Consider the following 26,451-nt stretch of genomic DNA (forward strand, 5'->3'; position numbering starts at 1 on the left):
GTTCTTTGAATTAGCAAACTGTCTTGATTTTCTAACCTGGAAGAGGTGGGAAGACAAGCAGGAGAGGGGTAGAGTGATTTGAAGGCTCAGAGGTTTTAAAAAAAAGTGATAAAATCCCAAGCTCAAACATATGCAACACGGAATTTTTGTGATTGAAGTTACAACCTCAGATATTAGGAGAAAATCTTTTCTAGGCAGGATGATGTTTTTTCTACTTTACACATACCTTTTATTCCAGCTATTAAGGACTTTCTTCAGCCTTTTTTAAAAATGGAATAATACTGTAGCTGGAAGCAGGAAATGCTTTTGTCGCTTATGCACAATATTACACAAAATCATGTTACAGCAGACCCCCTATCAAAGCAGGTCTATTGAAGCTCCAGTTATTTCCTACTCTTTATTAAACACTGAAAACCCTTTGTGAAAACACAAACCAAAGACTGCTTTACACAGACTTCCTTGAAATCAATGCACGCTATTAAGAAAAGCTATTTCTTGTCCCCAAACTCAAAACACAGATCAGCCTCTCAAGGTTAGCATCCTTGTCACATGCCAGTTCTCAAATCCACTAAGCACTGGCCACTGTTCCAAGTCAATACTTCAAATAGCCTGCAATCTGCCAACCACAAAGCTCTGTGCCTCCAGGAAGCCCTCATGGTGCATGTTTTTACTCAGACTTCAAAAAGATATCAGAACAAACACTGGTGGAAAGGGAAGGTGAAAGGCCCAGGGGATGAACGATCAAAATCAAGTAAATAAGCACAAACACTTTACAGAACAGGAGAGAAATTTCATTGTAAGACAGCAATCTGAATGCATGATCTATCCTTGTGGAGATATTTAACAGGATCAAAGGTAAATTATGTAAACGTTGGGAATATAAGTATTTTCCACCCAAATACTGCAAAGCCACGAGTGAGGACTGTAACGCCCAGAGATGGTAGCATCCCATCTTGCACACAAGAAAGCAAAAGATGAGGGAAATAATTCCCTCTTTGGTCACGTATAAACAAACTGCAGACCTGGGATCGCAATCTAGATCTCATGGATTCCACTTCCTTACTTTAAGTAAGCAAGTAGGAGGGCTCTCAGGGAAACTCGGCCACTTGAGGGAGAACAGAATGAGTTCCTCATGAACAGCTCGCCACAAAATCCCGTGTTCTGCCTAGGCACGGAGTGCTGCACAGTCATTTCTCACTGGAACGCACAACCCTTCAAAATAAAACTCCATGTTAGACATCTAAAGGAATAGAGGCAGCAATTGCAAAACATGCAAGTCCCACGCATGTTATCTGATACATTTAACAACTACTATTTTTTTTTTTTTGGGCAGTCCTTTGTATGGACACTAGTCTTGTAACTGAATCCAGGGTGATTCTCTGAATCCCTCACATTTAGATGTACTGACATCCATTGAGTCCTTAGCAAGAAAAGGGGGTTTTCTCTCCCAAAAGGACAGCACCTAACAACTGAATGGCAGTGAACTTCCACCAAAATTAATAGAAATGTCTATTTCACTTCTAACAGATATACATGTTTAGTTACACTTCTGAAGAAACTGTGCCTGGTCCCTTCAGTATTTTTTCCAAGGTACACACTGAAGCATCCCAAACTTGTGGAAAGTATTAGGGTCCTTATGTTGAACTAGATGAGAATTAAACAAACAAAAAAAAATGGATATTCTCATTTGCTGTAGGAGATAAGATATTACAGGATTGCTTTTAATTTTTAATTTTTGGTGCTCCAAGGTTGCCTAGCTAAGCTATACAGACACATAATAAAAAAGTTAGCTATATTCCTAAAGAGAAAAATACTTTTGCACTGGAGATTATAGTAAGAGAGTATTGAATTTGCAAAATGAAACACCTAGAAATGACAACAAAAACACAAACAGAAGGTAGCACATGCATCTTGCTCATGTGTCTAGTACACAACCAAACGTCTGTAGTATTTCATGAAAGAGCGATCACGTTCCACGCCATGTTCTAATACAAACTGCAATTTCAGCAGCGTAAACCCAGCCAGGTCAAAATTAAGTGCAGAATTTGATCTATAAGAACAGGATATTTGGTCTGTAGTTACTTTAGCAAGGCTTCTCCACTTAAAGCATACCGTATCCTAAACAGCAATGCAGCAAAAGTTTTCAAACTTGAATATAGCTTTATTTTGTAGTTGTCCATTTATGGAACTTCGCAACTATTACACAAACAAAATAGGACAGGATTACTTTTACAGGGGAAATAAACTTGTTCATTTCCTGATTTTGAATATTTAATTTTGCCACCCCCAAACAAACTTTTTCCCCCCCTTTTTTCATTGAAAAAGGTAACCCACAACAAAATAAAATAAATAAACAAACCCCTCCATTTAATAGAGAATTTCCTCAGCACTCTAGGCAAGGCTCACGATAGCCTGATATTGGCAGTTTATACAGCAGCAATACGAGGCACAAAGATATTAGATAATTTGGGAAAGGTCACCAGATAGGTTAGTGGTGATGTGGTGGCAAACATGAGCTCAGCAGCCTGCCCAGCTACATCAGTCACAGATGCAGCCTGTCAACGATCTAGACTATGCAACAGGGTCCAAGTAACTTGTAGTAGTAGTTGTAATTATTCAAAGATCAGCAAAGCAGCAGGCCTAAATATGCAAGGCACTTCTTTTCTCTTAGGGAGTGCAACTTTTCACAATAGCTACATTCCCCCAAAATAACAAAACCTGGATTAAGCGGGTAGACTTGTGACCACAGGAGACCTTACACAGAAGTAAGGTTATTATAAGCAGCAGCATTACCAGCTCTCAGTTTTACCACAAATCTCCAGATAAGTGCACTTCTTTTGAAATCCCAGATCCTAAAAAACATGCGACTGAGTGCAAATCTCAGTTTAAGTTATGTATCTAGCTATTGTGGCTTAGGAGAATCTTATATATATGAACCAAGTTTATCTAAGAAAAGAAACAATCTTTACCTAATTTTTTCTTTTTTTTTTCTTTTTTTTTTTTTTTTTAAGTCATTCTTTGGGGGCTTACCATTATGAGTACTTTGGACAGCTGACTACCAATGTCATTGCCAACTGAAATAACAACTGCTCAGTTTCAAAATACTTGTAAAAACCCACAATTGTCTCCCAAGCTCTGACCACATTATCTGATCTACATTTTATCCTCAAATTAAGATAAACAAATTCTAACTATAGCATCTTTCTACTTTGCAACAGGGACCTGAAATTTCATTTTAGGATATTAGAACAGTCTATGCTATTCTTAAGGCGGAAAAAAAAAAAACCACAGGAAAATGTCAGTTAGCGTGCCTTTGGAAAAGATTTTTGGCAGCTAAATGTCTACAGCCTCCATCTGCAGAGGGCAACCTTGAGCACAGAGACAGACTGGATTTTTCCAGTAACTGCACTAGAGCATCCACAAATCAGAAACTAATCCCCCCTCTACCCTGCACACCACTGCCTGAAACTGCTGGCAGAAATATTTGATAGGAAAATATATTACAGTTGTGTACTCTATACCGTACCCAACACAAGGGCTTACACAGGAGTTGGACCTTTTTCTTCCCCAGAAGCACTCACGCTATTTCACCTGGTACCTGATACCTCCATCGTCAGCGTCTGCGTGATCCCAGAAGAGCAACCTGACAAATAAACACTCCGATGGCAATTTGATATTCAAAGATGAGTCTTAATCTTCCCTGGGTGCCCTATCTATACTAGTACACATTACCAACTACACTGCAAACCGATATTACAGTCAACACATCACCTTTTAAAGCTCTACGATGAGAGACGTGGCCCTAAAATTCAGTCATTACAGCCAAGACCAAGATCTCCTGATATTACCATCAATGAGGCAGGCAGCCAGTTAATAAATTAACACTTCCTTGACTTCTGTTTTCATTCAGAAGGAATGCGTGTAAATCTTGACTTTGATTCTGCACAAAACACTCTAAGGTCAATAAATCTGGATATTCAGCTCCAAAGGTCAATACGGGCTTTGCAGGATGTCGCCACTTAAAAGGTAGGTTTCATTCCTTCAGGCCAACCTTTTTTTTTTATATAAACACAACACAAACTCCCAGTTCCTATGTGGTCACCAGGACTTTTACATTGCTACAGTTTAATCCGCTCAAGAGAGGATCATAGAGGGAAGCGATGCTTCCCTGGCAGCAAGCCTCTCGCAGCCTCTGTCCATGCTGCACTAGCCAACTTCCACAGAAAGGAAAGAAGGAGATTTATGCTTGAAGTACCCCTCAAGGATTTTAGGTTTTGTTTGTTTTAGAGGGTAGGGGAAGAGAGACTGTGAAAGAACAAGCAGAGCTAATCTCCAGCTTTTAAATAAAACACAGCTACACAGATTTCTTTGCCCTTGGGCTTTTGTTTTTCCTCTTGACTGAAATCCTGCTCAGCCTCACCTGATACTGACAGGGATGGCAACCCACCAGACCCTTGCAGCCAACAATTTTTTATTTTCTTTTATTAAAAGAGGAGCCAGGCTGGGCAAACATGGACATTAAATGTGCCTAAATTTCATTTGGCCTGAGAGAAGATTATCCTATTTTAATGCAACACAAGCAAAGAATTCCAAATGTCAAGATCTCCCACAAGAAGTATGCTGCTTAGTGACAGGATGTTTAATTATTTTCAGTGCAATGAAAAGGTTTAGCCTGCCCCGTTCCCCCTGATGTCAGTAAGGACTGCCCTCCAAATTACAAAGCTGGGAATATGACATTTATTTACAGTTGACTATTTAATACTCCTCCCCAACAGTTGTTTAAAAGAAACTGGAACTAATACTCCACAAGTGCCAGCTGCATTGATGTGCCGAGAGCCACCTGAAGAAAGCAAGACATCACCTCAATAAAAAATCACAACAAAATTTAGATATTTCTAAAAGGAAAATTATGGGAAATCACGTGCTACACATTTTCCTATTGTATTTTTTCCATCTTTGCATAATTCCAATTTCCCCAATATTATTTAGCCTCTACCTGATTGCCTTGCTTTAGTGGAATATGAAAAAATAACTGACTTGAGTCCAACTTCTAAACCCACGCTTTTTAACAGGAATTGAAATTATGCAGAGAAGCGCTGCTGTTCACCTACTGTTCTTATATCAAGACTTTCCCGTTGGCTTTAACTACGTGGTAAGCCAGAGTGGGATCTTATCCAACGGACAAAGTATGCAGCAAAATATAAAAACACCAAACTACAAAGGCATACCATTCTCCACAATACGCTAAGGGGGAAACATATTTAGCATTTCTACCCTTACTTTCACATATAAGAGTATGAGCGATTCTCAAGAATAAAGCGCACTGGTTAGTTCTTACCACTTTTTGTCATCTTATACCAACACTGCAGGATCCCAGAGCCATTGTGCCTCCTGAACCAAGGAGCACATCCATACTATTACTTCAGAGAGGACTTTCAGGTACATTTTACTCTTCTATCAAGGCAAGTAGTAGAAACACTGAACAAAGACTTGCTCTCTCGTATACAATAACACTTAAAAACGAAAGGTAGAAAAAGTTATTGGCAACAAAAGGCATAGTCACAAACAAGTTTGTCTTTACCTGTTATAAGAAACTTAAAACTACCATTATCAGGTACAGCTACAAAGAACAGCAAAGTAAAAAAAAAACACGTTGTATTCTCATTTTCTCATTTGTATCTCTTCTTACGAAAAGTATGCATTTTATTGTATTGAAATTTGCTCAATTCAGAAGTGTGTTCAGCTGTTAGGAATTTCTTAGATATGCACTGCTTCTCTTGCATTAAGAAAGAACGTAGCTTTGAATTCATCTCATGTAGAGCCCTTTTTACTGTATTGAGTCAAAGAGTGAAGAACTGTAGTCAAACACACCACAGTGCATCAGAGAAGATGAACGCTTTTGTAGCAACTAGACAGTAAAGAGAGACAGAAAATAAAGTGAACTATGCCACAGATATCACATGTTCCAATTAGATTTAAGAAGTCACTATATTTCACAATAATTAAACAAGACAAACACAACGTGTCAGAACCAACAAAATGGGCATATCTAGAGGCAATCTCTTAAAAGGTGTCATGAGAATTATCAAACCACATTATGATTTTGCAAACCAAGTAGAGTTTTACAGGGTCAGTTCCTGGGTGAGAGACAGTTAAACAAAATCCACAATTAGCAATAAGTTATTCAAACGATTCACTGAACTTTCCTCTGAATTTCTTACCAACCGGCATGACATTCCTAGGTGCAATGTACATTGAAATACGCTTTTTCCAAAGACTGTCATTGTTAGCTTTTTGTATTCCTTAGAACAAGGCATTTAGTTGTTTGTAAGGCATTTAGAGGCACATAGTTCCTGCCTCCCCAAACTTGTTCTTGATTTCAAAAGCGACCAATACTTTTCACTCCTTTACCCTGACTATATAAGTGTTCCCACTTACAAATAAAACAGCTGCCACATATCACCCACCTCAGCAAGAAGCACCTCATCAACAGCTCACTCATACATTCACACACACACACTTTCTTGCTTTACTTACAAAGCACAGTACTTTAAACTTGCTTTTAAATTCCGCTTTTTAAGCAGCTTGTTAAATGAAACAAAACTCTCTCATGAGATTAAAAATTATGTCCCCCCCTCTTTAGGTACTTGATTACTTTCCAGACTGGTTGTGTGATCCTCACCCTATCGATTAACACACCTTGAAACTTTTTACAGTTAAAACACAAATAGCTCTACAAGCAACCCCTACAGAATAGGGGGGTCTGCCATCAATTGGGGGGGGGACGATAAAAAACAAGAAACAAACCACAGCTCAAAACACCCACAAGCACTAAAACACCCACAACTCAAACAACTAGATGCCACTACAGTCTAGAAAGTAGGTTATATCTTGTAATTCAGGCAACAGTAGTGTGCTCAAAGACAAAAACAGAAACTAGATGAAAAATACACTGTCCTTCTACTTCCCACCATCTTGTTGTTTGTCTGTTTTAACCTGGAACAGGCACTAGCAAACAGCTAGGCTTATCTACACGTGTGTATTCTCCAAATGGAACTACATCACCTTCTCCTACAAAGATGATTTGACAGTACAAGAAATATCTGCCAAGTAACATCTCTCAATAGTCAAGTTACTCCTTGCTTTGTTTTATTTCATGTTATTAGCTTTACTTCTGCCTCCTTGGACCACCCTAAGGGATTCTTCTTCATTAAGTTCTTCAAATACTTGCAGATAATCATATCTCCCACTTAGACATCATTTAGCCAAGTTTCATGCATTTCTTTTCATCTTCTTTCCCTCATAAATCAATTCCTTCAGCCTCTTCAGCATTCTTGATGCTCTTCCCTGAATTTCTTCCAAACTGCTGACATCTTTCAGCGACTGAGGAACTTCCAATTGCATGCTGTACTCTATATGTGCTTTTTGTGCTCTAGAGAAATATAATTAAGACTTTTCAAGAAATACTAATGCTTCAATTCTGGAATAAATCTACATTAGATTTCATTATTTTTTTTTAAACAGAACAGATAGTAATTATACCCATTTTACAGAAAAGGGGATAGAAGTATGTTAATTATTGCTGCGCACAAGTGGTGCCAGAATAAGAAACAGATCCACATTCTGCCATTCCCAGCTGCGAGGTCTGCCAAGTTTCAGCCCGCGGACGACATAAAACAACGTTCCCAAGCTGTGATCTATAGGTGAACACAAGCCATTTCCAAGTGACAAGAAACAACGCTCGGAGAGCCCAACACTTCCTTGCATGAGCAGGCACAGTGCTAGTGGCCGTGGGCACCAGCAGGACCAGAGCAGCTCATGCAACGCACTACAAGGTGCCATGCTTTGCTTTCACCTCAAGCCATCAGGATACAGGTTTCTGGTACATCTACTCGATTTTTATTGCTTTGTGGAGGTTTGTTTCTAAAGGCAGCCCTCAGCTATCACGAGGTTAACTCCTTGAACAAGTTATTCAATTCCAGAGGTTAAGGCTGGTTTTAAAGACAAGACTGACCGACTGCCAGGCTGAGGCAATTCACGGCAGTTTCCAACTTGCACGTTTCCTTCCCTTCCCTCCCACTCCCTGACGCATTTGTGAAGGAATCACGGAGAAGTAACTTCAGAAAAATTAAAAGGAGCTCTTTGAAAAATATAACTGTTACAGACTATATGAGTGGAGGCAAGGCTGAAGAATGGGGGAGAAGGGAGAGAAGAATCGGACCATTTAAATTTAATAAAAGACTAGAAAACCCACAAACAGGATGCAGACATTAAAAAAGCAACACTGACCTAACAATGGAATGTGAACTGCAGTTGACTTAAACAGCATCACAGCAATAGCCCTCCCCCTACACACACATCTCTGCAACTCTTAAAGAAACAGTTTAGACCCCTCCAAATTCTGTGTTTTCTCCTGTGGTAGCCACACTTCGTGAGATACTCTTTCCGTGAGATATTCTTAGCTTGAGCTGATTTAGCTTATTGCCTCCTCTTTCCATATATAAACAGAATCCATATTTGACCCAGGCTAAAGAAAAGCAAACTAAATTGTATTATTCTGCTTGTTTACAGAGGTGTTAAATGCTAGTACTTTGCTTACATATTCTTACTGAAAGAACAATAAAGAGCCCTCTGCTTCATGGTCTACCGTTAAACATCAGAAAAGTATAACCAAGATTAGATTACGAACACCTTGGTGAAAGGTATCTTCCTACATTAACTCAGTATGCACAGCAAAAGGTAACTTTCTAAATCTGCGTATGATTTTCTTAACATGAATGTTGATTCACACCTATAGCTCCTGCTTACCATCCAGAAAGATGACAAACTCAGGCTTCTCTTGTCTCATGAAGAACAGTTTCCTCCATCCAATATGTAGAAATGCCAATGTAAATGGCATCCTCCCGTTATTCTTCCCTTTCATCGTATTTATGCCTTTAGGGGGAAAAGCTACCAAGATCACTACATTTTTAAGCAAGCTTTCATCTCGGTTTTCAACTTGAACCCTTTTCAGTGTTAAGGTCATCTACACATCATTTCACCACCTACTTGAAAGCATCCATTTCAGTGAATGCGTAAAAGCTTTTCTAGAATAGAAAACTCAAGGCATATATATGCCACGTGTAACATCTTTAAATATGCACCATGATTGCTATTTGCAAAGTCTAGCATTTGGTGATAAAATTGGAATTAGAGATAGGATAGAAAATGGGAGTCTTTTTTGCCTAATCAGTAGTGTTCCAAGGCAAAAGAAAGGATATTTGCTGGGGGTCAAGATTAGCTCATGTGCATCATGCTAAACTGAAAATAGTCAAAAAAATAGTCGATCTTTGGCAAGAAATCACTAAGTTTCAGTTTACTCTGCAGATCACTTCTTATGTGACTTTTTCATGTCATAAAACATCACAATTTTTTTTCCACTTATACAATAGAATCATCTTGCTCGTCTCCCTAAAAAGGGTGGAGGATTAACTAGTGACAAATGGGCTGAAAACGCTAGAGAAACAAAGTACTACTAGTATCTTTAAAATCTTATCCCACGGATTTGAGCTAAATGCAGCACCTATTATTGCCTGTTGAAAAGGCTCTGAACAACTTTTCTACTTTAAAAAAAGCAATAGTAATGACACTTATAAACTCTAGTACCCATCATTCCCCATGCTCTAAGCTAAGGAGGCATAAATCCTCGCTGTAACTCACCAAGGATGAAAAATACAGTACTATATAATATCATAAAACCAGAAGAGAAGCAATAAAAAACCCTCTCAATATCTCTAAAAACTCATTTATCAAAGCGTGTACAGTTTTTGCTTGAAGGCAAGATAGGTTGTAATATGCAGAACAGAGACGAGTTAAGGAACTTGCATCCAGTATTTGCTATTTAATAAGTAGCTACAGGTAAAAATGATTGCAGGTTTGTTTTCTTCTAATCAGAAGGGTTCTGGAGAAAACCATACATATATTGAGAGGAGAGATTTCCACAAACCTTTCTGGACAGTGCATGATTTCTATGGTACTGACAGTTAAAAAAAGTAATTTTGAGACCTCAGTCTGCTCACACACAGGGGATGTGGCTTCAGGCCATTAAGTCTCATAACGCAAGTCAATCACCATCATTTAATTAGAAGTAAAATCCACCAAATTGGTCCAACTGGTTTGGATCTGATGCCACAAACTTCAGGAAATTATTGGAAACATTCAGACTTGCAATATAGGAAGATCTCCTATACTTAACACAGATTAGAGTATGTCAGCTGTTGAGCACCCACCTGGAATTCGGATTTTAAATTTGCCACTTTGTCCAAAACCACCATCTATTATTCCATCTTCTCCTGTAGATAGTTTGATTTTTAGGCCCACAAAAATCTGGATGTTCGTTTCCTTTTTAAACAATGAACGACCAATCACGCTGTAATCATCCATGACCTGCAAAAGAAATAGGGCATTATGAATCTACAACCTTACAAGAAAAATATCTGAGATACACTGGTGACTTCTATCACCCCGCCCTTGGAAAACCATTTATCCCCAAATGAACAAAAAACTCTAGATTAGTCATCTAAACTGCTGAGCTTAAGGCAATTAGTGTCCAAAACTATAGAAGACTATGAATTAATAAATTTCTTCTTTCACCTCCTTTCTTTTAATACAGAAAGACTAAACCCTGCATCTGAACACACTGCAAAGATCAGTTAATAAAGATCTCTTTTCTGCTTGAAACCTTTCCATGAAAGTCACTTAAGTACCTATGCCCACAAAGTTTATTCCATTACTTGTCCTACAGCTAAGTACATTATCTCCAACATAAACATTTCTGTCTTGTAGCTCCAGAACTGCACTCCAACAGCTACACTTTAAAAGAAATGACAATTACTCAGAGTTTCTAAATACAGCCTTTTAAATATTCACCTTTACATACACATTGATTTGTTAAACTAAAAGCCTTGTGACCATTGTATCCAATTTTAATTTCAAGGTTTGTAACCCAGTGGGAAGAACCATTCCAAGTCTGGATTCTTAATTAAGCTATCAGGAACATGAAGCAGCAAGGTTGGCGGGTAAGGCAAGATAAACAACCCTCCCTCAGGCATTACAAAGTATAAGGTGCAGTCAAGTGAGCCTAATCCGGTAGGTGTGAATATCCTTGTATACCTAATGTCTGCAGTTACTCTACCTCACAGCCACAGCAAGAGCATTTATTTACTTATCAAAAGAAATAAGCAGGTATTACTTAAACCTTCCTGTGATTTTTTTTTTTTGGTGGCAGAAGCTGCTGCTCCTCCTATCTCGAGAGCAATTTTTAGTTAAACACAGAAAAATTTAAAGTAACTTAGAATGGTCAAAATTTGTACCTGACTTTGAACAGTCCCCTTATTCCATTTAAATGGCACCTTGAAGTGTTGCAGGTTTATTAAGCTGCTCTCCTTCCCCGGAAGCCTATTCCTCAAACAGGAGCGCGCACACAGATTCAAACCCCTAGCATTCTTGATTATTACTGTTGTTAAATACGTATGCCTTTATATTAAGGCCAAACAATCTCAGCTCATCATATCGCCCTAAATCTCAAATTAAATTTGTTTCCTTTTGTTTGAAATGGGGTTTACTTGCTCAGCCGTAACCAGCCCCGAAATGGCTGTGCAGTGAGCACAGCCTCACCCCAGAGCAGCATGGCAGCACCTCGCCCTGCCCCAGGCCCCGCGCGCACGCAGGACGGAGATGCTTGCAGCCCTTCCTTCGCTTGGAGATAACGGCAGCCCCACTAGCTCCACTTGCAGAGGAGTCAAAGCTGTAGGCAGAAGCATTCAGATGCCTCAACAACATTCGTTGCCTGAATATCCGCTCCCAGACTTTTTTTTGCCAGAAGGTTCAGGATTTTTTTCCCTTTTTTTTTTTCCCCCTTTTCTCCCCACACCACCAAACTGCTTCCAAGCAGCTTGTGAACCCATAATGGTAGTATCACTGCTTGGCAACCTCTGGCTTAAATTTAAAACCGAATAATGTCTTTTACTGAAGCGTCTGATACAGGTGGGGGGTAGATAAGCTTTCAGGCACACTTGCCTTTCTTTGGGTCTGAAGTAGCAGACTATCAGAAAAAGAAGCTGTTAATTCCAACCTGAAGCTGCACTTACGTTCTCAAAACATTCATCATTTTTCCAATTGTATGAGGTGGTCAAATAAAAATATTACTTCTTCCTATAAATCTTTTATTCCTAAAACAAGAATTTCAGACCTGAACACCCCCTCCCCTCCACTGCAGGCTACGCACTTCTTCCCTTGTGTCTGAAACGCAGTCTTACACTCCAGTGAGGCTCCTCCACAGATCTGCTTTCTGTAGTTACCCCCCAAAATGGCCCAGGAGGCCAACTTTAGACAATATAAACATCTTTTATTTTTCCAAGAGTGCTTCAACGTTAAATTTGACTTAATTAAAAAGTGCATTACAGGGTGAACAACTGTACTTTGCCAGCACAGTTCAGTTTAGCCTCCCCAGCAAGACTGTCAGAAAAAAATCCACCCTTGAACAATTTCTATAGATGCTACAGGCAACAGGCACTTCTGAGTAAACCAGTAGTGACAACTACAGTTAATACATGCACATGATTATATAACAAAAACAAAATCCATCACCAGTTAGGCTTGCCATACTCAATACCCTTTTAATTTTTCAAAAAACTTTTTTTTTTTTTTTAAATGTGCTTTTTATGGCTTTGCCCTTGTACACATGGGTCCAGCAAGGTAACTGAGGACTCCAGCTGCACCGCTTCTTTCACCTGGCTGGTCAATATGAAAAAAACACCTCCTTCAGCCAATCGTTACTATTGTGTCCATGCCTCCATTATTCCTTCTATTTGTATATGCCATTAGAAAAATAACAGCTTTAGCAGTGCTGAGATAGAAAGCACTCAGCAACTTGCCTGCATGCCTACTGGGAATAAAACCATTATATCCTGAGGTCTCAGTCCCCTACACTAGATATTGTTATATGTTTAATAATATCTATTCACCCCAAATCAGCCTATGACCAATTTACCCCTGAAGACGACTAAATAACGAGAGATGGCTGCTGGAACAAGAACTAAGGTAACTGATCGCTCTCTGCAGGAAAATAAATTGAAGAGGTAGAGCTTGGAGATAATTGCTACAAAGCAATTTTTCTCGGCTTTAAGACAATTTCATAAAAAATAACTGAAAAAATAGACTTTTTAGTCTTTGTTTGTAAAAAGCCACAGAAACGTGTGTTGCTCTTGCCGATTGAAACTCAACACTTCCAATTACTTTACCAGTAATTTACCTCCAATCGCTGGATTTTAAGTTAATCCCCTCTGAGTTCTCAGAACATCTACAATGGCAATCACTTTGCCTATTAGCTGAATAGCCTTTTGGGAGATCTTTCTGCTTTTCTCTCAAACACTTTTTTTGTTATAAAATATTATTAACTTAAAAAGCCAAATGCCGCAAAGACAGTAAGGGATACGCACAGTCTGCTCTGAAGCAGCAGCAAGGGGCCTAGCAATGAGGGCAGACTAATTTTATTAACTTCAGGGAAACTTCAAAAAGCTTTAGGGCTTTAATGCCAGACAGAGACGACCCCAAAAGTCAGTTTAAGTGCTGCATAAACAAAGGATTAGGGCAAGAAAAAGCTGAAGGCTCCTTGCATTTCTTGTTTATATTGTCATATGACCTAGTGGGAGTGGGAGAGGGCTGCCTCTCTGACTTTAATCCCCCATGGCATACAGTGGCGTTTCAGTTCACTGACCTACATTACGATAATATTTTTTTAAATTTATGGGCAGAGGTGCAGCATCAAACTCACTTAAGGACTTTAAAAAAGAAAAGGGGGCGGGAGGGGGAGAAATACTCAGAAGAGAAATTTCTGGCTGGTATAGTCTCCCCCTCTCACTTGGGTTAGATCAGCAGCTTAGAAAGGGATTTCAAGTTCAAAGGGAACGTCTCTGTTACTCTTGTTTTATGGCTTAGACCAGAGGACACAATAGCACTGAGTTTATGAAATATCCCTTCCCACTTGGCTTTTGTGTTTGCAGGGAAAAAAGTAAATAGCACTTTATAACCATAGGTGAAGTACGTACATCTCTGGCAAATAACCCTTGTGCTAATACCAAAAAGTTCACAGAAGAATATAAAGTTCCTCACACTCTCCAACTCAGCAGTGCTTAGTACACAGCATATTGCTACAGCACATTGCTCACAAAACCGCAGTTACATGCACTGGCACCCAGTGCAAACCATAGTGTAACGCCAAGGAAGACCTATGGGATTTCCCTTTGAGCAGGAATAGCAAGCTACGCCACCTACCCTGTTAAACCACCCTCATTTTTAAGAAAGCTTAGAAAATACTGTCATCTGAACACCCTCAAACAATCTGTCACATGCATTGCACACATGCAAGGCAGATAACTTCATATCTTAACACTACTTTGGAAAGAAATATGAGGATCAGAACTGAAGCACGCAACTGCAGATCAAACAAACCAGTGCTACAGTGAGATAGGAAATATAAGATTTCAGAGAAAGTAAAATATTAACTTATATTAAAAGGTAATAAAACATAAATATTGAATGCTAGAAAGACAGAAAAGAGCAACCTTTTCTGATTCAACTTATGGATGGTTTTCAATTAGCAAAAAAGATTTTAAAAAGTGATAAACGTGTCTGAGGAGTATCTTCAGCAAACAAAATTATCCATTGAAATCAAAGCAGAAAACAGGAGGGGGGAAGGAACAAAAAGAATATAAGACTAAATCTGAAAATACAAAGTATTTTTATTGCCTTACTGTACTTTAGAAAAAGTACACTTGAGACATCTTCATCATGATCAGTAAGAGCTCATTTGTTTCCAGAAAAAGTTTCAGAACAGTTTCCATTTCTGTCAGAAATGGGAATATTTTGGAGGCTGCAAATTCCTACTCTTTTTTTTTAAAAGGGTTTGTGCATTTAGGAAATGGCTGTACGTGAGGCCGCAGAAGGACAAAATAGAAAGAAACTGACAGGATTTCATTGACAATGGGGTTTGCAGTTTGATTCTCCAAAGACTGTTCTAGTTTTTGGTTTATTACCAAGAGCTACAGGTGAAGGACTTGGTACAAAGAAAAATTTGGTCAGCTACATCTTTTCCTTAAGAGCTTACATCAACGTAAAAGTATCAGAGGCTTTTCTTCCTGGAACTCCCTCCAGCACTAGAAGCTTTTAGTTGCGTGCTAGGCTCTAAAGACCTTCTCATCATCTTCCAAGCAAACAGACTAAATTTCTGCCTCGAAGATCCATCGAGGACAGATGAGAAGAAAAGTTCATCTCCTTCTGTACTTCATGTCTCATTACTGCTTTTCTAATAGAGCAAGAACCCAGCAAAAGGACATCTCCACATATCCACCAACTTTGGCTTTCAGATGGCCACATCTCTCCCCAGCCACATTTCTCGCATCAAAGAAACCTCTTCCTTCCTTTGCCTTTTGCCTTCTTTCCCTGTAAAGGTGCAATTGCATTTGGGAATTTCTGACAGGTGGCCATAAACACCCTTCCCTTCCCTGAGCATTCTGCCATCCCTACAACCTGGTTAAAACCAGCACAGTAGTGGAAGAGGAGTCTTTATTATTGAGTCTGCCCATAAGGGAGTAACAGCTGCGTACCAGACCTGACTGAATTTAAAAAGAGGTGAAGGAAACATGCACTGTAAAGGTATATGAGGATGTTACTGCTCTGTTTGTACCCCATGCATGCCTGGAGACATCAACACCAGCTGCCGCATAGCTTTTAAAATTCAACCTGGCCATGATGGAAGGATGCAGAGAAGACTCCCAAACTGGGGAGGGCTCCCAGGCCATGGTTCTGATCAACCACAAAGACTCTGTTGTATCTCCACGACTGAGGAACACTCAAACATTTTCTTCAACCGCTTTTAAGTACTTTAATATGGCAACCTCAGGCTCTGAGGTTTTAAACACTCAAAAGGAAAAATCAGCAAGACAACACAAAGTTCATTTTGGACAGTGCCTAATGGGTGCATAGCAGTAAGTTAACAAGCACAGTGATAGTAATTTTTTTTTCTACAGGAAACTGCCCAGATGTAACTTGGGGAGGTCAGAGGAAAACAAAGAACAGAGACTTAAAAAATCCTCACAGAAAATTAATCAGGGAATTAAGACAGGCTAGCAAAGGGTCGCCCAGAGCAATTAACAGTGATAGAGAGGAGAGGGCCAACTCAACGGACTCGTATCCTTCTCTGAAGACTCCACACGGACATACAAACCCCCCAAGTCTGTCCCCTCCCCTGACGTTCTGCAGCTCCACCCTCTGGACCCCCTGCCCCAAGTCCAGCAGCCCGTCATCTCTCCTGGACAGCAGCTTCCTTCCGATGCCTGGTTAACACAGCTCACGATATCGAGCCATACAAATCTGTACTACGCTGGTCAACATTTGTAATTCAAATCCTAGTGAAGGCATACAGTAGAGGGATGGTTACAGTTCAGTAATATGTGTTTTTAGTTTCACTTTACCTTTGTACTTTAAAAATGCCTAGGAAATTACATTTATATAAAACCTAAGTTATTTAAGTTGCAGAATTGAGCACTTAAGAAGTTAAGAAATGCCAGATGTCCATACAACCTTATTCCTGTCCCTCTTTGATATGCCCCATGATATAGTCTTTACATGACCACATCCAAAAAAATTTCACAGGAACCCTGCCTTATTAAGTGCACAGAGCAGAGGCACAGGGGAACAGAATTAATGTTGCATAGGCAACTGTAAATCTGGTATTTCCTAACTTTCAAGTACTTGATTTTGCAACCTAAGTAACATTCTTAATTTATTTTTGTATCCAATAAATAAAATGGTGTATTGGTTGCCTTACTGACAAACCGATTCCCCCACAGGTGACTCTTACACAACCTCAGAAAAATCAAGACCAGCTGTCCATACACTTGTAAGACCCAAAAGCATGTCTGCATTTTAAATTCAATAATATAAATAATAACCATAGGTGTTACTCAAACCTTGCAAAATTCTACTACCCAGTCATGTGGAACATGCCATTCTTTTGTTGGTGAGTGAACAAAATATCACGCTTTTCATATGAGTAAGCAGATTCTGTGACTTCGCTGGTACACTTTTTTGACAAATTTATTAAACTCTGTTAATCCATATGTTGCGTCAGTCAGTAAAAATCAGCACTCTTCTCAGTGCTGTTTAACAAAAATGGTATTTCTGTGTAATGAGCATACAGCCCTCCCTTCCCCCACTAAGCTTCCTTCACAAAACCTTTTACTCAGAAACAGAACAAGAGCCAATAAATAAATGCATCTTTTATATTCCTATTTTACAGTGCATTTTAACTAGTGAATGTGCTGTGCGCTTTTATTCACCTGATTGCCTTCATCTCTGTATTATTACTGTATTTAGCATACCATCAGCAGCCAAGCAGAACCAAACAAACTCATGTTCAGACTTCAAAGCAGGAAAAATATTAATTGTGGCGTCTGCATGTTTACAGTAGATGGAGTGACATCCACCACTTCTCCCAGCCGCAGTCACAGAGGTTCTGCGGACAGCCCAGGTCACTGCCAGTGCCTGCAGGCAGCACTCCTTTAGTTTTCACTGATCGGCCTGGTCTTAGGCCCTGCCTGCCTGTGCCTACATGACTCTGCACACCACGCCAGTCACCCAGATCTTGTGGCACAAAGTGTCTGTCGTTGCCTGACTGATGCAGTGTTTTACTTGCTATCCTGCTGGAGCTACAGTGCAGCTATAAGTAAACAGCAAAGCTTTAGCCCCAGCAAGCCAACGAAATGTCCCCTATCCAGAAGTTGGATGGAAGAATCCAACTACCTAAGCAGATAAAATTTACTTCTTGTTCCTAGCAGCACCACAACTATGCAACAGAAAATGCAAGGAACAGCATTTCCATGACAAATAGTTTACATACAGTGCATGGGCACAACCCTGTGAAACAAATTCTGGTATTACTAATATCTGGAAAGAATTCAGTGAAAAATATACCGAAATTGCTCTCACGTGACCCTCTCCTCAGAAATCTTCTCTATCCCCAAGCAAAGGCGACCTTCCCTAAAGCTAGGCCTCATGCCTCACGTGAACCATGTTGGATGTACCCCCTTCATTCATGGGCAAGTCCATTTTTCCTCCTTCAGCAGTTTGGTTTAGTGTGTGGCTGAGCTATTATGAACTTGACATGCACTCTGTAAATTATATGTTGGTATTTTCAGTCATAAAAAAGCTGTACGGAGCTGTAAGAAAATATGGCTGATAACTATTAAAGTTTTTAAATGCTATTTTCGCAACCACTTCACTTCAAAATGCCTACTCAGAAACACCAACTCTTTTTATCTTCCACTCAGATGCTCTGCCTCTCTGATAAAAATCTTGATAACTTACCCTGCTTTCACATCTCGCTCCTGCAACAATACTTTTCTCCTTGGGGACACTCAGATCACACCAATACTCAAACAATCAGTAACACCTTGTTATTAGGCAATAAGTGATCCTCTGGAAATTGAGCATGCTAGCTACACGATGGCCCCAGTCCCCATAAGAAGAAAATAAGAAAATTCACCGTCCAGCAAGCCACAAAACTCAGGAACAGCTTGGCTGTGAATAGGAACTAGGACAGCCCCATGGCCATGACACATGAAAGGAAACTGCTGAAGAAACAAAGTGCAACTTGATTACCATCAAGTAAGCACAGCCTAAAAGCAAGGCAAATAGTGAAGAAAATACATGAAAACATTGAAGTACACAGAGAATTCATTCTTCTTAACGTCAGATGAATATAGAAAAAAGTTATCTTTAGGAAGGACAAGCCCATTCTCGTAGAAAAAAACATTGTTATGCTTGAAATGGGAAAAAAATCACAATTGAGGTCTGCATTTATTTTCACTTAACAAGCTTGAAAGTGCATAAGGTGCAGCTTGTGCTCTGCAAACAAGGCAAGAGTTTTCCTTCTCTTTTTGTCTCTCCCCAAGAACTACTGATTTACGAGCATCCTTAACAATAGGACCCTGCGACAACCATCCTAAGATAAACCCTGCTTGTGCAAACACTTCTCAAAACGGGCAGAATATCTGAGTCATGCAGGAAAGCATGATGCACTTGTACAGTTCACCTTTCAGTTGAAATTCACTGCATTCAACCTGCATGTCCATGGAAGTCAGAGAGCAAATAATATGATAAACATAAAGGATTTATCCCAGGAACTGAGTAACTGCTTCGTGAGTCACACTGGAATTAAGCTGTGATGCTGCTTCGAGGTAGGAAAAAAAAAATCAGAGGTAGATATTTCAGAGATGTTTAGGATTAACACAAGACTTTCCCCCGAAGAACTGAGCAGGGCTGGTACGTGAGCAGCCTCTCTCCAGAGGCACACGACCAAGGACAACAGACACTGTTTACCTTCATAATTTGCTTGTCTGACTCCAGGGGCTGCTGACCTGCTACAGCTTTGCAAGCCCACCCTCATGACCACCATTCCAAGGGACAAACTTTCTTCACAGCATCTCATTTGCTGCTTTTTTTCTACCAAGACTCCCACATCACTATCCTTAAAGCAACGCTGGTGTTCACAATAGCACTCCCAGCTCTGCTTTTACTTTTTTTTTTTTTTAAATCAGTACAAGCCACTTGTTGCCAGCCTAGCACTTTTTCCTATTTAAAGTATATTTGTCAGGCAGCCAAGGTTTTGCAAAAGAAAGTACCCAGAGGGCCACAGCCTGCCTCCACATAACCACGCAAGAAAGCACTCTTGACAGAAACTTCCTTCCACTGTACTTCTTCCCTCTCAAGTCCCCTCTGCATGAGCAAACTGAACTAGTGTTTCATATAATTTTAAAATCAAGTTAAGCAAATACGAACCTTTGCAAAGGCCCTCTTCTGATTTTCCTTAATGCTAATCCCTAAAGATTTACTCTGACCCCAAAACAAATCTGTATTAAAGCAAAACACAACCATCCACACATCTCTGCAACAGTTTAATTGCATCAAGCACAATCATAACCCTAGTTTGAATTGCATGACTCCTTCATAACTAAAATGCAATTCCAGCATGGGTGCAGACCCCAAAAATTTACCATCTTGGTTAGAGCACGGTTTCTACACCATGCAGGGCTTCAGACAACACTAAGACAAAAAATATTTTGAAGCCAAATTTCTGAGATACTACAGTAAAATACCTAAAAAAAAACCAAAACCCTTCAGCTAGTGCATAAATGAACAAGAACACGAGAGAGGGGCTCAAGGATACACTGCAAAGAGGTAAATTTCAAGATCCCTGTGGGCTGTCACACTTTCTTTCCCAGCACTCCACTCAGTCTCAGTGTTAGAGAGGCAAGATACCAAAAGGAAAGGGAGCAGTGCAAAAGAAGTGGAAGGACACTTTAATTTTTGTAGAACATTTGCCATCAATGGAGCAGATAAGAAAATCCAGAGAGCTTATGCATAAGTTTCCAATAAAATGTACTAATTCAAGGCCATTGGCTAGTTTATGTATGATTTGGACTTTTAAAAAATATGGTGTTTATCTAGTTCATGGATTTGATTTCCATTTGAAACAACAGAAATGTCAACGTTGCTCTCAGAGAGCCAAAAAAACATCTTTGGAAATAAATATCCACCTTTTATTAAGAAAATAAACCTTAAAATCCAGGGGGGTGCTGTGCACAGGAGACACAAAAAGCACCGTGATGCTGAAACTTAATGAATTCACAATTCTTACTGTTCCATCAGTGCTCTGAAATTAATCCCAACAGAAACAAAAAGCCAAACCATAAACGCCTGATTTCTCCTGGGCAAACCAGTGGTTAAACTGCAGGGAATTTATTTTAATTCTAGTGGCAAGCGGGGGCCTGGGAGAGCCCCCAGCTGATGGGCTGCAGCACTTCAGCCGGCTATGGCCCAACTCTGCCGCAGCAGGGCGGGCAGACGTTACGCACCCGGCCTCCTCTCCCCCAGCCTCTCAGGAAGCTCTGAAGCCGATTTTCCCCAGCAGTATTCTCTGGAAGAAAAGTTCACTTCTCATGAAGGTAATTTGGATTTTTTATTTATTTTTAATGCCTCCCCAGGGAAGGTGAGGTGGGGGGAGCTTCCTTGCTCAACAGAGAGAATGAAATTTTCCTGTACCGGTGCCAAGAATAGACACCCTAAATTCAGCGATCCTAATCTCCAGCCATCCATCAGCAGCAGGGTGGGTCCAGCTGATTCAGATTTTCTATTAGCTAGTGACTTTGTGTACTAAAAAAAGTCGCTGTACCACCCAATTGTTCCTGCTGCTCTCTGCTCTGCGAAAGCACAGACTTCGTAGTAGCTCCCTCAACAAATGCCCTAAGTACTTCCCCAGCAGGCCTCTAACTGGCACCAGTCCTCTTCCCACCAGCCCTCCCGAGTCCCTGCATGCCCCTCTGACTTCACAGCAGGAACTTTTGCTACGGCAGCATTTGCTCCGCTGTCCTTTTGGCAGGCATCAGGGAAAACACCAACTCTGAGCATCTGCAGTACTGCAGGAGCCAGAACCTGAGGACAAGCCTAATCCGTAGATAGGCTGATGGTTCAGTGGCAACTGTTCATTTACAGGGCCAAGTACTATTCATACAGACTGTGATCAAGGCCCATATACAGGTCACACTGTGACATTTGAAGGAGGGAAAACAAACTCTCCAGCTTGGAGTTTATATCTGTACAGTTCACTGATGTATAAGCCTAGTAAATTAGTGCACTGGCCAGATATTAAATAACCTACATTCATTGGTGATTTTCTGTACAAGAAATTCAAATTTGAATAATATGATTAACATTATTCTGTTATTTACACAGTAAAATCTATAGCAGAACAAGTAAACCGGCAAAGCACTTAAAAATAGCACTAAATAAAAATTAAAAAAATATATGGCCAAGGCTCTCTGCAGTCAAGTTACTTCAGTCAGACAATTTACATTCTCACACTTGGCACTCTGCAAGTTTTCAACAACCATATGCAAGCGCCATGCATTGGAGCAAAAATAAAGAGAGAAGCCGAGACCAGTTCATTTCAGTTAAACAAAAAATCAAACACCACACATCTCTGGGGGTCACAAAACCTTTTGTTCTCATTCATATTCCTAACAGCCACAGAGAAACAAAAGGACTTAGTAAGCCAGGCATCTCTGGATTTTAACAGCATGGGCCATGCGCAAGCAAGTAAATTTTTAGTGGAGGTAATGGCAAACGTTTCATGAGTTCAAATAGTATTAGAGCAACAGAAGAATACAATGTAAAAAAATGAAAATGAGCAGAATTGGTATCCAGACATTCCCTTTTGGTCTAACCTCTGCAGCTTAGAACACAGACTACTTTGGACTCCATATTTTCGTTCAACATCACCATCAGGCAAAAAGAAAGGTAGCTGACCATTTTTAACAACGGAAAATCACAAGATACCTTCTAACAGTTTTGAAGAGTGACTGCTGACCCATCTTAAAGGTAAGTTTTTCAGAAAGTTAGATACCCTCTTGTTAACTACCTTCCTACTGACAAAATTGGCATAAAACCAACACCACAAAGTTCTCTAGTTCCTTTGCAAAGAATGGCCTCTAAAGTCATTAGTGGAAACACAAAGGAGAAACTCTGGAAAAGCAAAACCAACACAGAAGCCTCTGAGAGAACGGGGCAGAAATATGAATTGCCTATTTCATTAATATAGTGAGGCATTTAGAAAAGGAATCTCACTAATGCAAAATCATGCCCTTGGAAGGAACTTCATTTATTTTTTACTATAAAGTTAGTAAAACAAACATCGAAGTATTCAAGAAGCCTACACTATAAATTGCAAACATAGTGAGCTATGTTGATGAGTGTTTAGTCTCCTGTCGTAAAGTAAGGAGAGACCTTATTCAGTACTCAAAACAGCTTCCATGGAATTCTGAGAAGCAGCAGCAAGAATGCTAAATGTTTTGTTCAACTAAACCAACTTTTGGATTAGGAAAATAAAAATTAATAGTTCTTTACCCAGATGTTCATAAAACACCTAGCACACCAACTTATCAAGTAAACACTTGCTAAAATTTTCAACTATGCACATTTAGGGGTAAGCAATTAAATTTATATATTACACATCTCTATCTAAAGACATAGATCTTTACATTTTAATGTACTGCAGACTGTTAAACACATCAGTGGAAAGCTGGAAGTTTTGTCAACTGTTATATATGTTATGTTGAAAAGAACAGATGACCCACTTAGGAAGGCACACAAACAAGGCAAGTTTGCAGGAACACAATGGCTAGACCATCAAATGGATCAATGAAAAAACAGTATCGAGTTACTTAACACTGTATTGACCTAAATAAACTTGTCACTCTTAAGCAATCATCTCTGACTCTTTGCAAACAGGAAATATATAATACATTAAGTATACAAACATAAGAAAACATATATAAAGACTCTGGAATATAGCAGTGAAAATTCTGTTGCACACCAATATATGTAACTCAAACAGAACGAAGATTTCCCCTCTCCCACGTATAGCATCAAAATAACAACTTACCCTTTCCACTTGTCCTTCTTTGTGCTTCAGCTTGTACACTTTCAGCTTTGGAAGGAAAGTCTCTACGTAGTTCTTGTCTTCCATGCCTTGGAGCAGTACCCCATGGAATGCCAATCTGCAGGTGTTTGCGTGAATATCTGTATCCAGCTTGGAGCCGATCACAAGGCACAGTTTAGGGCAGGTGACGGGTTTTTCAAACTCTAGCAAAGCCCACTGTTGTCTTGGTAGCTGGACTTCTGATTGATCATTTTCTTTGTTCTCCTCTGAAGATTTCGAGTCCTTGGACAAATATTCCTCTTGATAAAGATAATCTTTTTCAAAATCAAAAACATTCTCTTGAATTTCTTCACTGAAGTCAGCAGGAGCTGGACTGAAAAACATCACTCTTCCCATGACTGTTTCATGACCAACGGTGATATGGAATTTAGCCTTGGTCTGAAGAGCTCCTCGAAAATACTGGATTTTCTTCAGGGAAATTATTGCAGCATGGATGGTGTGAAGTGATTCTGGGGTGCAAATCAGCCCTCGTTCCAGTAGTTTGGGATCAAACTGGGTCACACAGATGCCTACTCTGTCACCCTGCATAGCGTAAGTCACAGGAGTGTGGAACATCTGCATAGACTTGACTTTCTTTGTCACCTATTAATGAAAGAGCAAGAAAGAAAAAAATTAATTGCACACAAGCACATCACAAGCATAAAGCCATGTCACACCCTTCTCACTTCTAAGGAGGCTGATGTTCTAGAAGGGTGCACAACTCAGAAATCAGAAAGTGAAGAGGCTAAGAACATGATGCTATCATTTAAAGTTAGCATAGATTTGCATCTTACCTTGTTCTATTTCTGTTCACAAAACTGTAGCATTACAATGGCCAGAATTATGTTGATATTTGCTCCACCTCTACTGCAATAACTTGCTACTGTCTACAAATCAGATATCAGATATACCCACACCATGGAATAGCTTATTCAGTGTACTCTCCCCCAAGCACCTGTACCAGCAGAAATGTAGTAGTACAATATCCATCCATGCACCTGCCTCGCTGCTTTTCTACCCGCTTCCATTAATTTTTTCATTCAGTTTTTTGACTTGGTTAAAATCAACTGTGAAGTGCTCAGAACAAAATTGCTTTCCTTACAGTGCATTTGCACAACACCAAGCACAATGCAATCTTGTAAACTATCACATCAAATTAATTGATAATACAAAAAACTAAGATTGCATAGCCTATTCCATTCCACATATTACAAAAGAAAAAAAAAATCTTCAAAGTCTTTTACTGCAAATATCTGTATGCTTATAAATAAGGCTAGCATCACCACCACTAAAATCTGGGTGTTCCACCTGTTATGATTATCACATGAAAAGTAGAGCATTGTTCACAAATTAAAATCTATTAAAATATGTCCATATTAAAATCTAATAAGGTTGCCATTCTAGTACTTATTCGAAGGAGTTCTTCAGCAGAAGAGAAGAGTGAAATAAGCTTTTGAAGATCAGTCTTGGCTCTGCTTGATCAGACCAAGCCAATTTAGCTTAACAAGGTTTCATTTTGGCTTTTCTTTCAGTTCTGTAAACCATCTTTCAATAAGATTTTACAGGTTTGCGTGTAACCAAAAGTTTTTTCTGATAATATGTTTATGTTACCACCTGTTGCATTCATACTAATGGGCGTTGGAGAGTTGACCACTGTGCCTGAAGTCCTTACATTAGATACCAAGTTTTTAATACTGAAATGATATTTTTGGCAATAAAAAATACCTCTCCTAAATAAATATTAAGTACTTGGACAAGAGTCCTCAGTACAGAAAACTTACACACAACATTTTTGAAAGGCTGAAACCTCAAAATTCAGATCCAAGAACCAAATGCTCCATGGGAAAGCGCTTTTCTAGAGATCATTTCTTGAGTATGTTTTTATTAACATACAATGGATTATACTGTGGAATGTGCACAGAACAAAACCAGTAGCAGACCTCCACTCTCTGTATCATTTTCTTTTCTGCTGTCTTCCCTTTTTGATAGCTGTGGAACTGGTACTAAGAAAAGGTTCATGCCAAATGCTACTGTGCAATTTTCAGCATTCATGCCATTATTGTGTTTTACTCAGCTGCAACTATTCTCAAATTAATCCTCCACCACTGCATATACTTTAGCAACCCATCTTCTAATCCTTGCCTATCATATCTTCTATTCCTGGAAGTAAGAACTCAAAATGCACAAGCAGTGATGAAGAGAATCCCAAATCAAGTGCATTACGATCAGACTCGGCAGATCTGGGGTTCATTCTCAGTATGTCACACAACTTAGAGCACATCATTTAGGTTAGACTACTCAGAGCAGTCTAGAGAAGTTAACCTTATTAATCCCAGAATTATTTACTTGCAGGATAGCACTGAAAATCTCTGCTTTTCCTCCTGCATCTTGGATGCAATGTGTAAATGGAAATAAAGTGTTTATTCACCTTTTCCTTTTCTACAAAGCCTGCCAACCCTATTTGAAGGGCGTAATACTTGACCCCATACAAATCTTTGTGTGTCTTCTCAACACCACCAACATAAGCAATACTAAGAGAAGACTGTAGAAAAGAAGACAGAGAGTTCTCATAGGAGAACAAATTGTAGGAACTTAGATCAAAATAAATTAGGTGAAAAGTTTTTTTAGCTGAACAAAAACCTTTAGTAGCGGAAATATAAAAGCTCTCCAAATAAGCCAGGACAAAAATCATGGGAAATATACAGAAAGGTCCTTTGAAAAAGGAAAAAAAAAATAGCAGATACACATCTTCTGGAAAAGAACAAAAATTCTATATTTTTTCTTGAAAGTGTAATTATACAGATAACAATGGCTCCTACAAAGACTGTTTGGGCTCCCTGCATCTCTAGCTGCTAACCACAATCAAAAGATACACC

At 39.4% G+C, this 26,451-nt stretch overlaps 1 protein-coding gene across 14 annotated transcripts in view; it reads right to left on the reverse strand.

Moving 5' to 3' along the window:
• EEFSEC (eukaryotic elongation factor, selenocysteine-tRNA specific) overlaps positions 1 to 26,451 on the reverse strand; it is a 163,727-nt gene that overhangs the window by 30,728 nt on the left and 106,548 nt on the right. For 9 of the 14 annotated variants that reach the window (XM_083795363.1, XM_083795375.1, XM_083795366.1 and 6 more), the window contains exons 5-7: positions 23,540 to 24,178; positions 10,269 to 10,425; positions 8,809 to 8,934 (exon numbers count right to left, since the gene is read on the reverse strand). In XM_083795363.1, coding sequence (XP_083651489.1) covers positions 8,809 to 8,934; positions 10,269 to 10,425; positions 23,540 to 24,178 — 922 coding nt within the window. Of the gene's footprint in view, positions 1 to 1,558; positions 1,645 to 7,397; positions 7,433 to 8,808; positions 8,935 to 10,229; positions 10,426 to 23,539; positions 24,179 to 26,451 lie in introns of those variants that run through there. The other 5 variants (XM_083795368.1, XM_083795371.1, XM_083795370.1 and 2 more) reach the window with 4 other exon arrangements.

Source organism: Anser anser (genome assembly GCF_964211835.1).
Source record: "Anser anser genome assembly, chromosome: 12".
NCBI lineage: Eukaryota > Metazoa > Chordata > Aves > Anseriformes > Anatidae > Anser > Anser anser.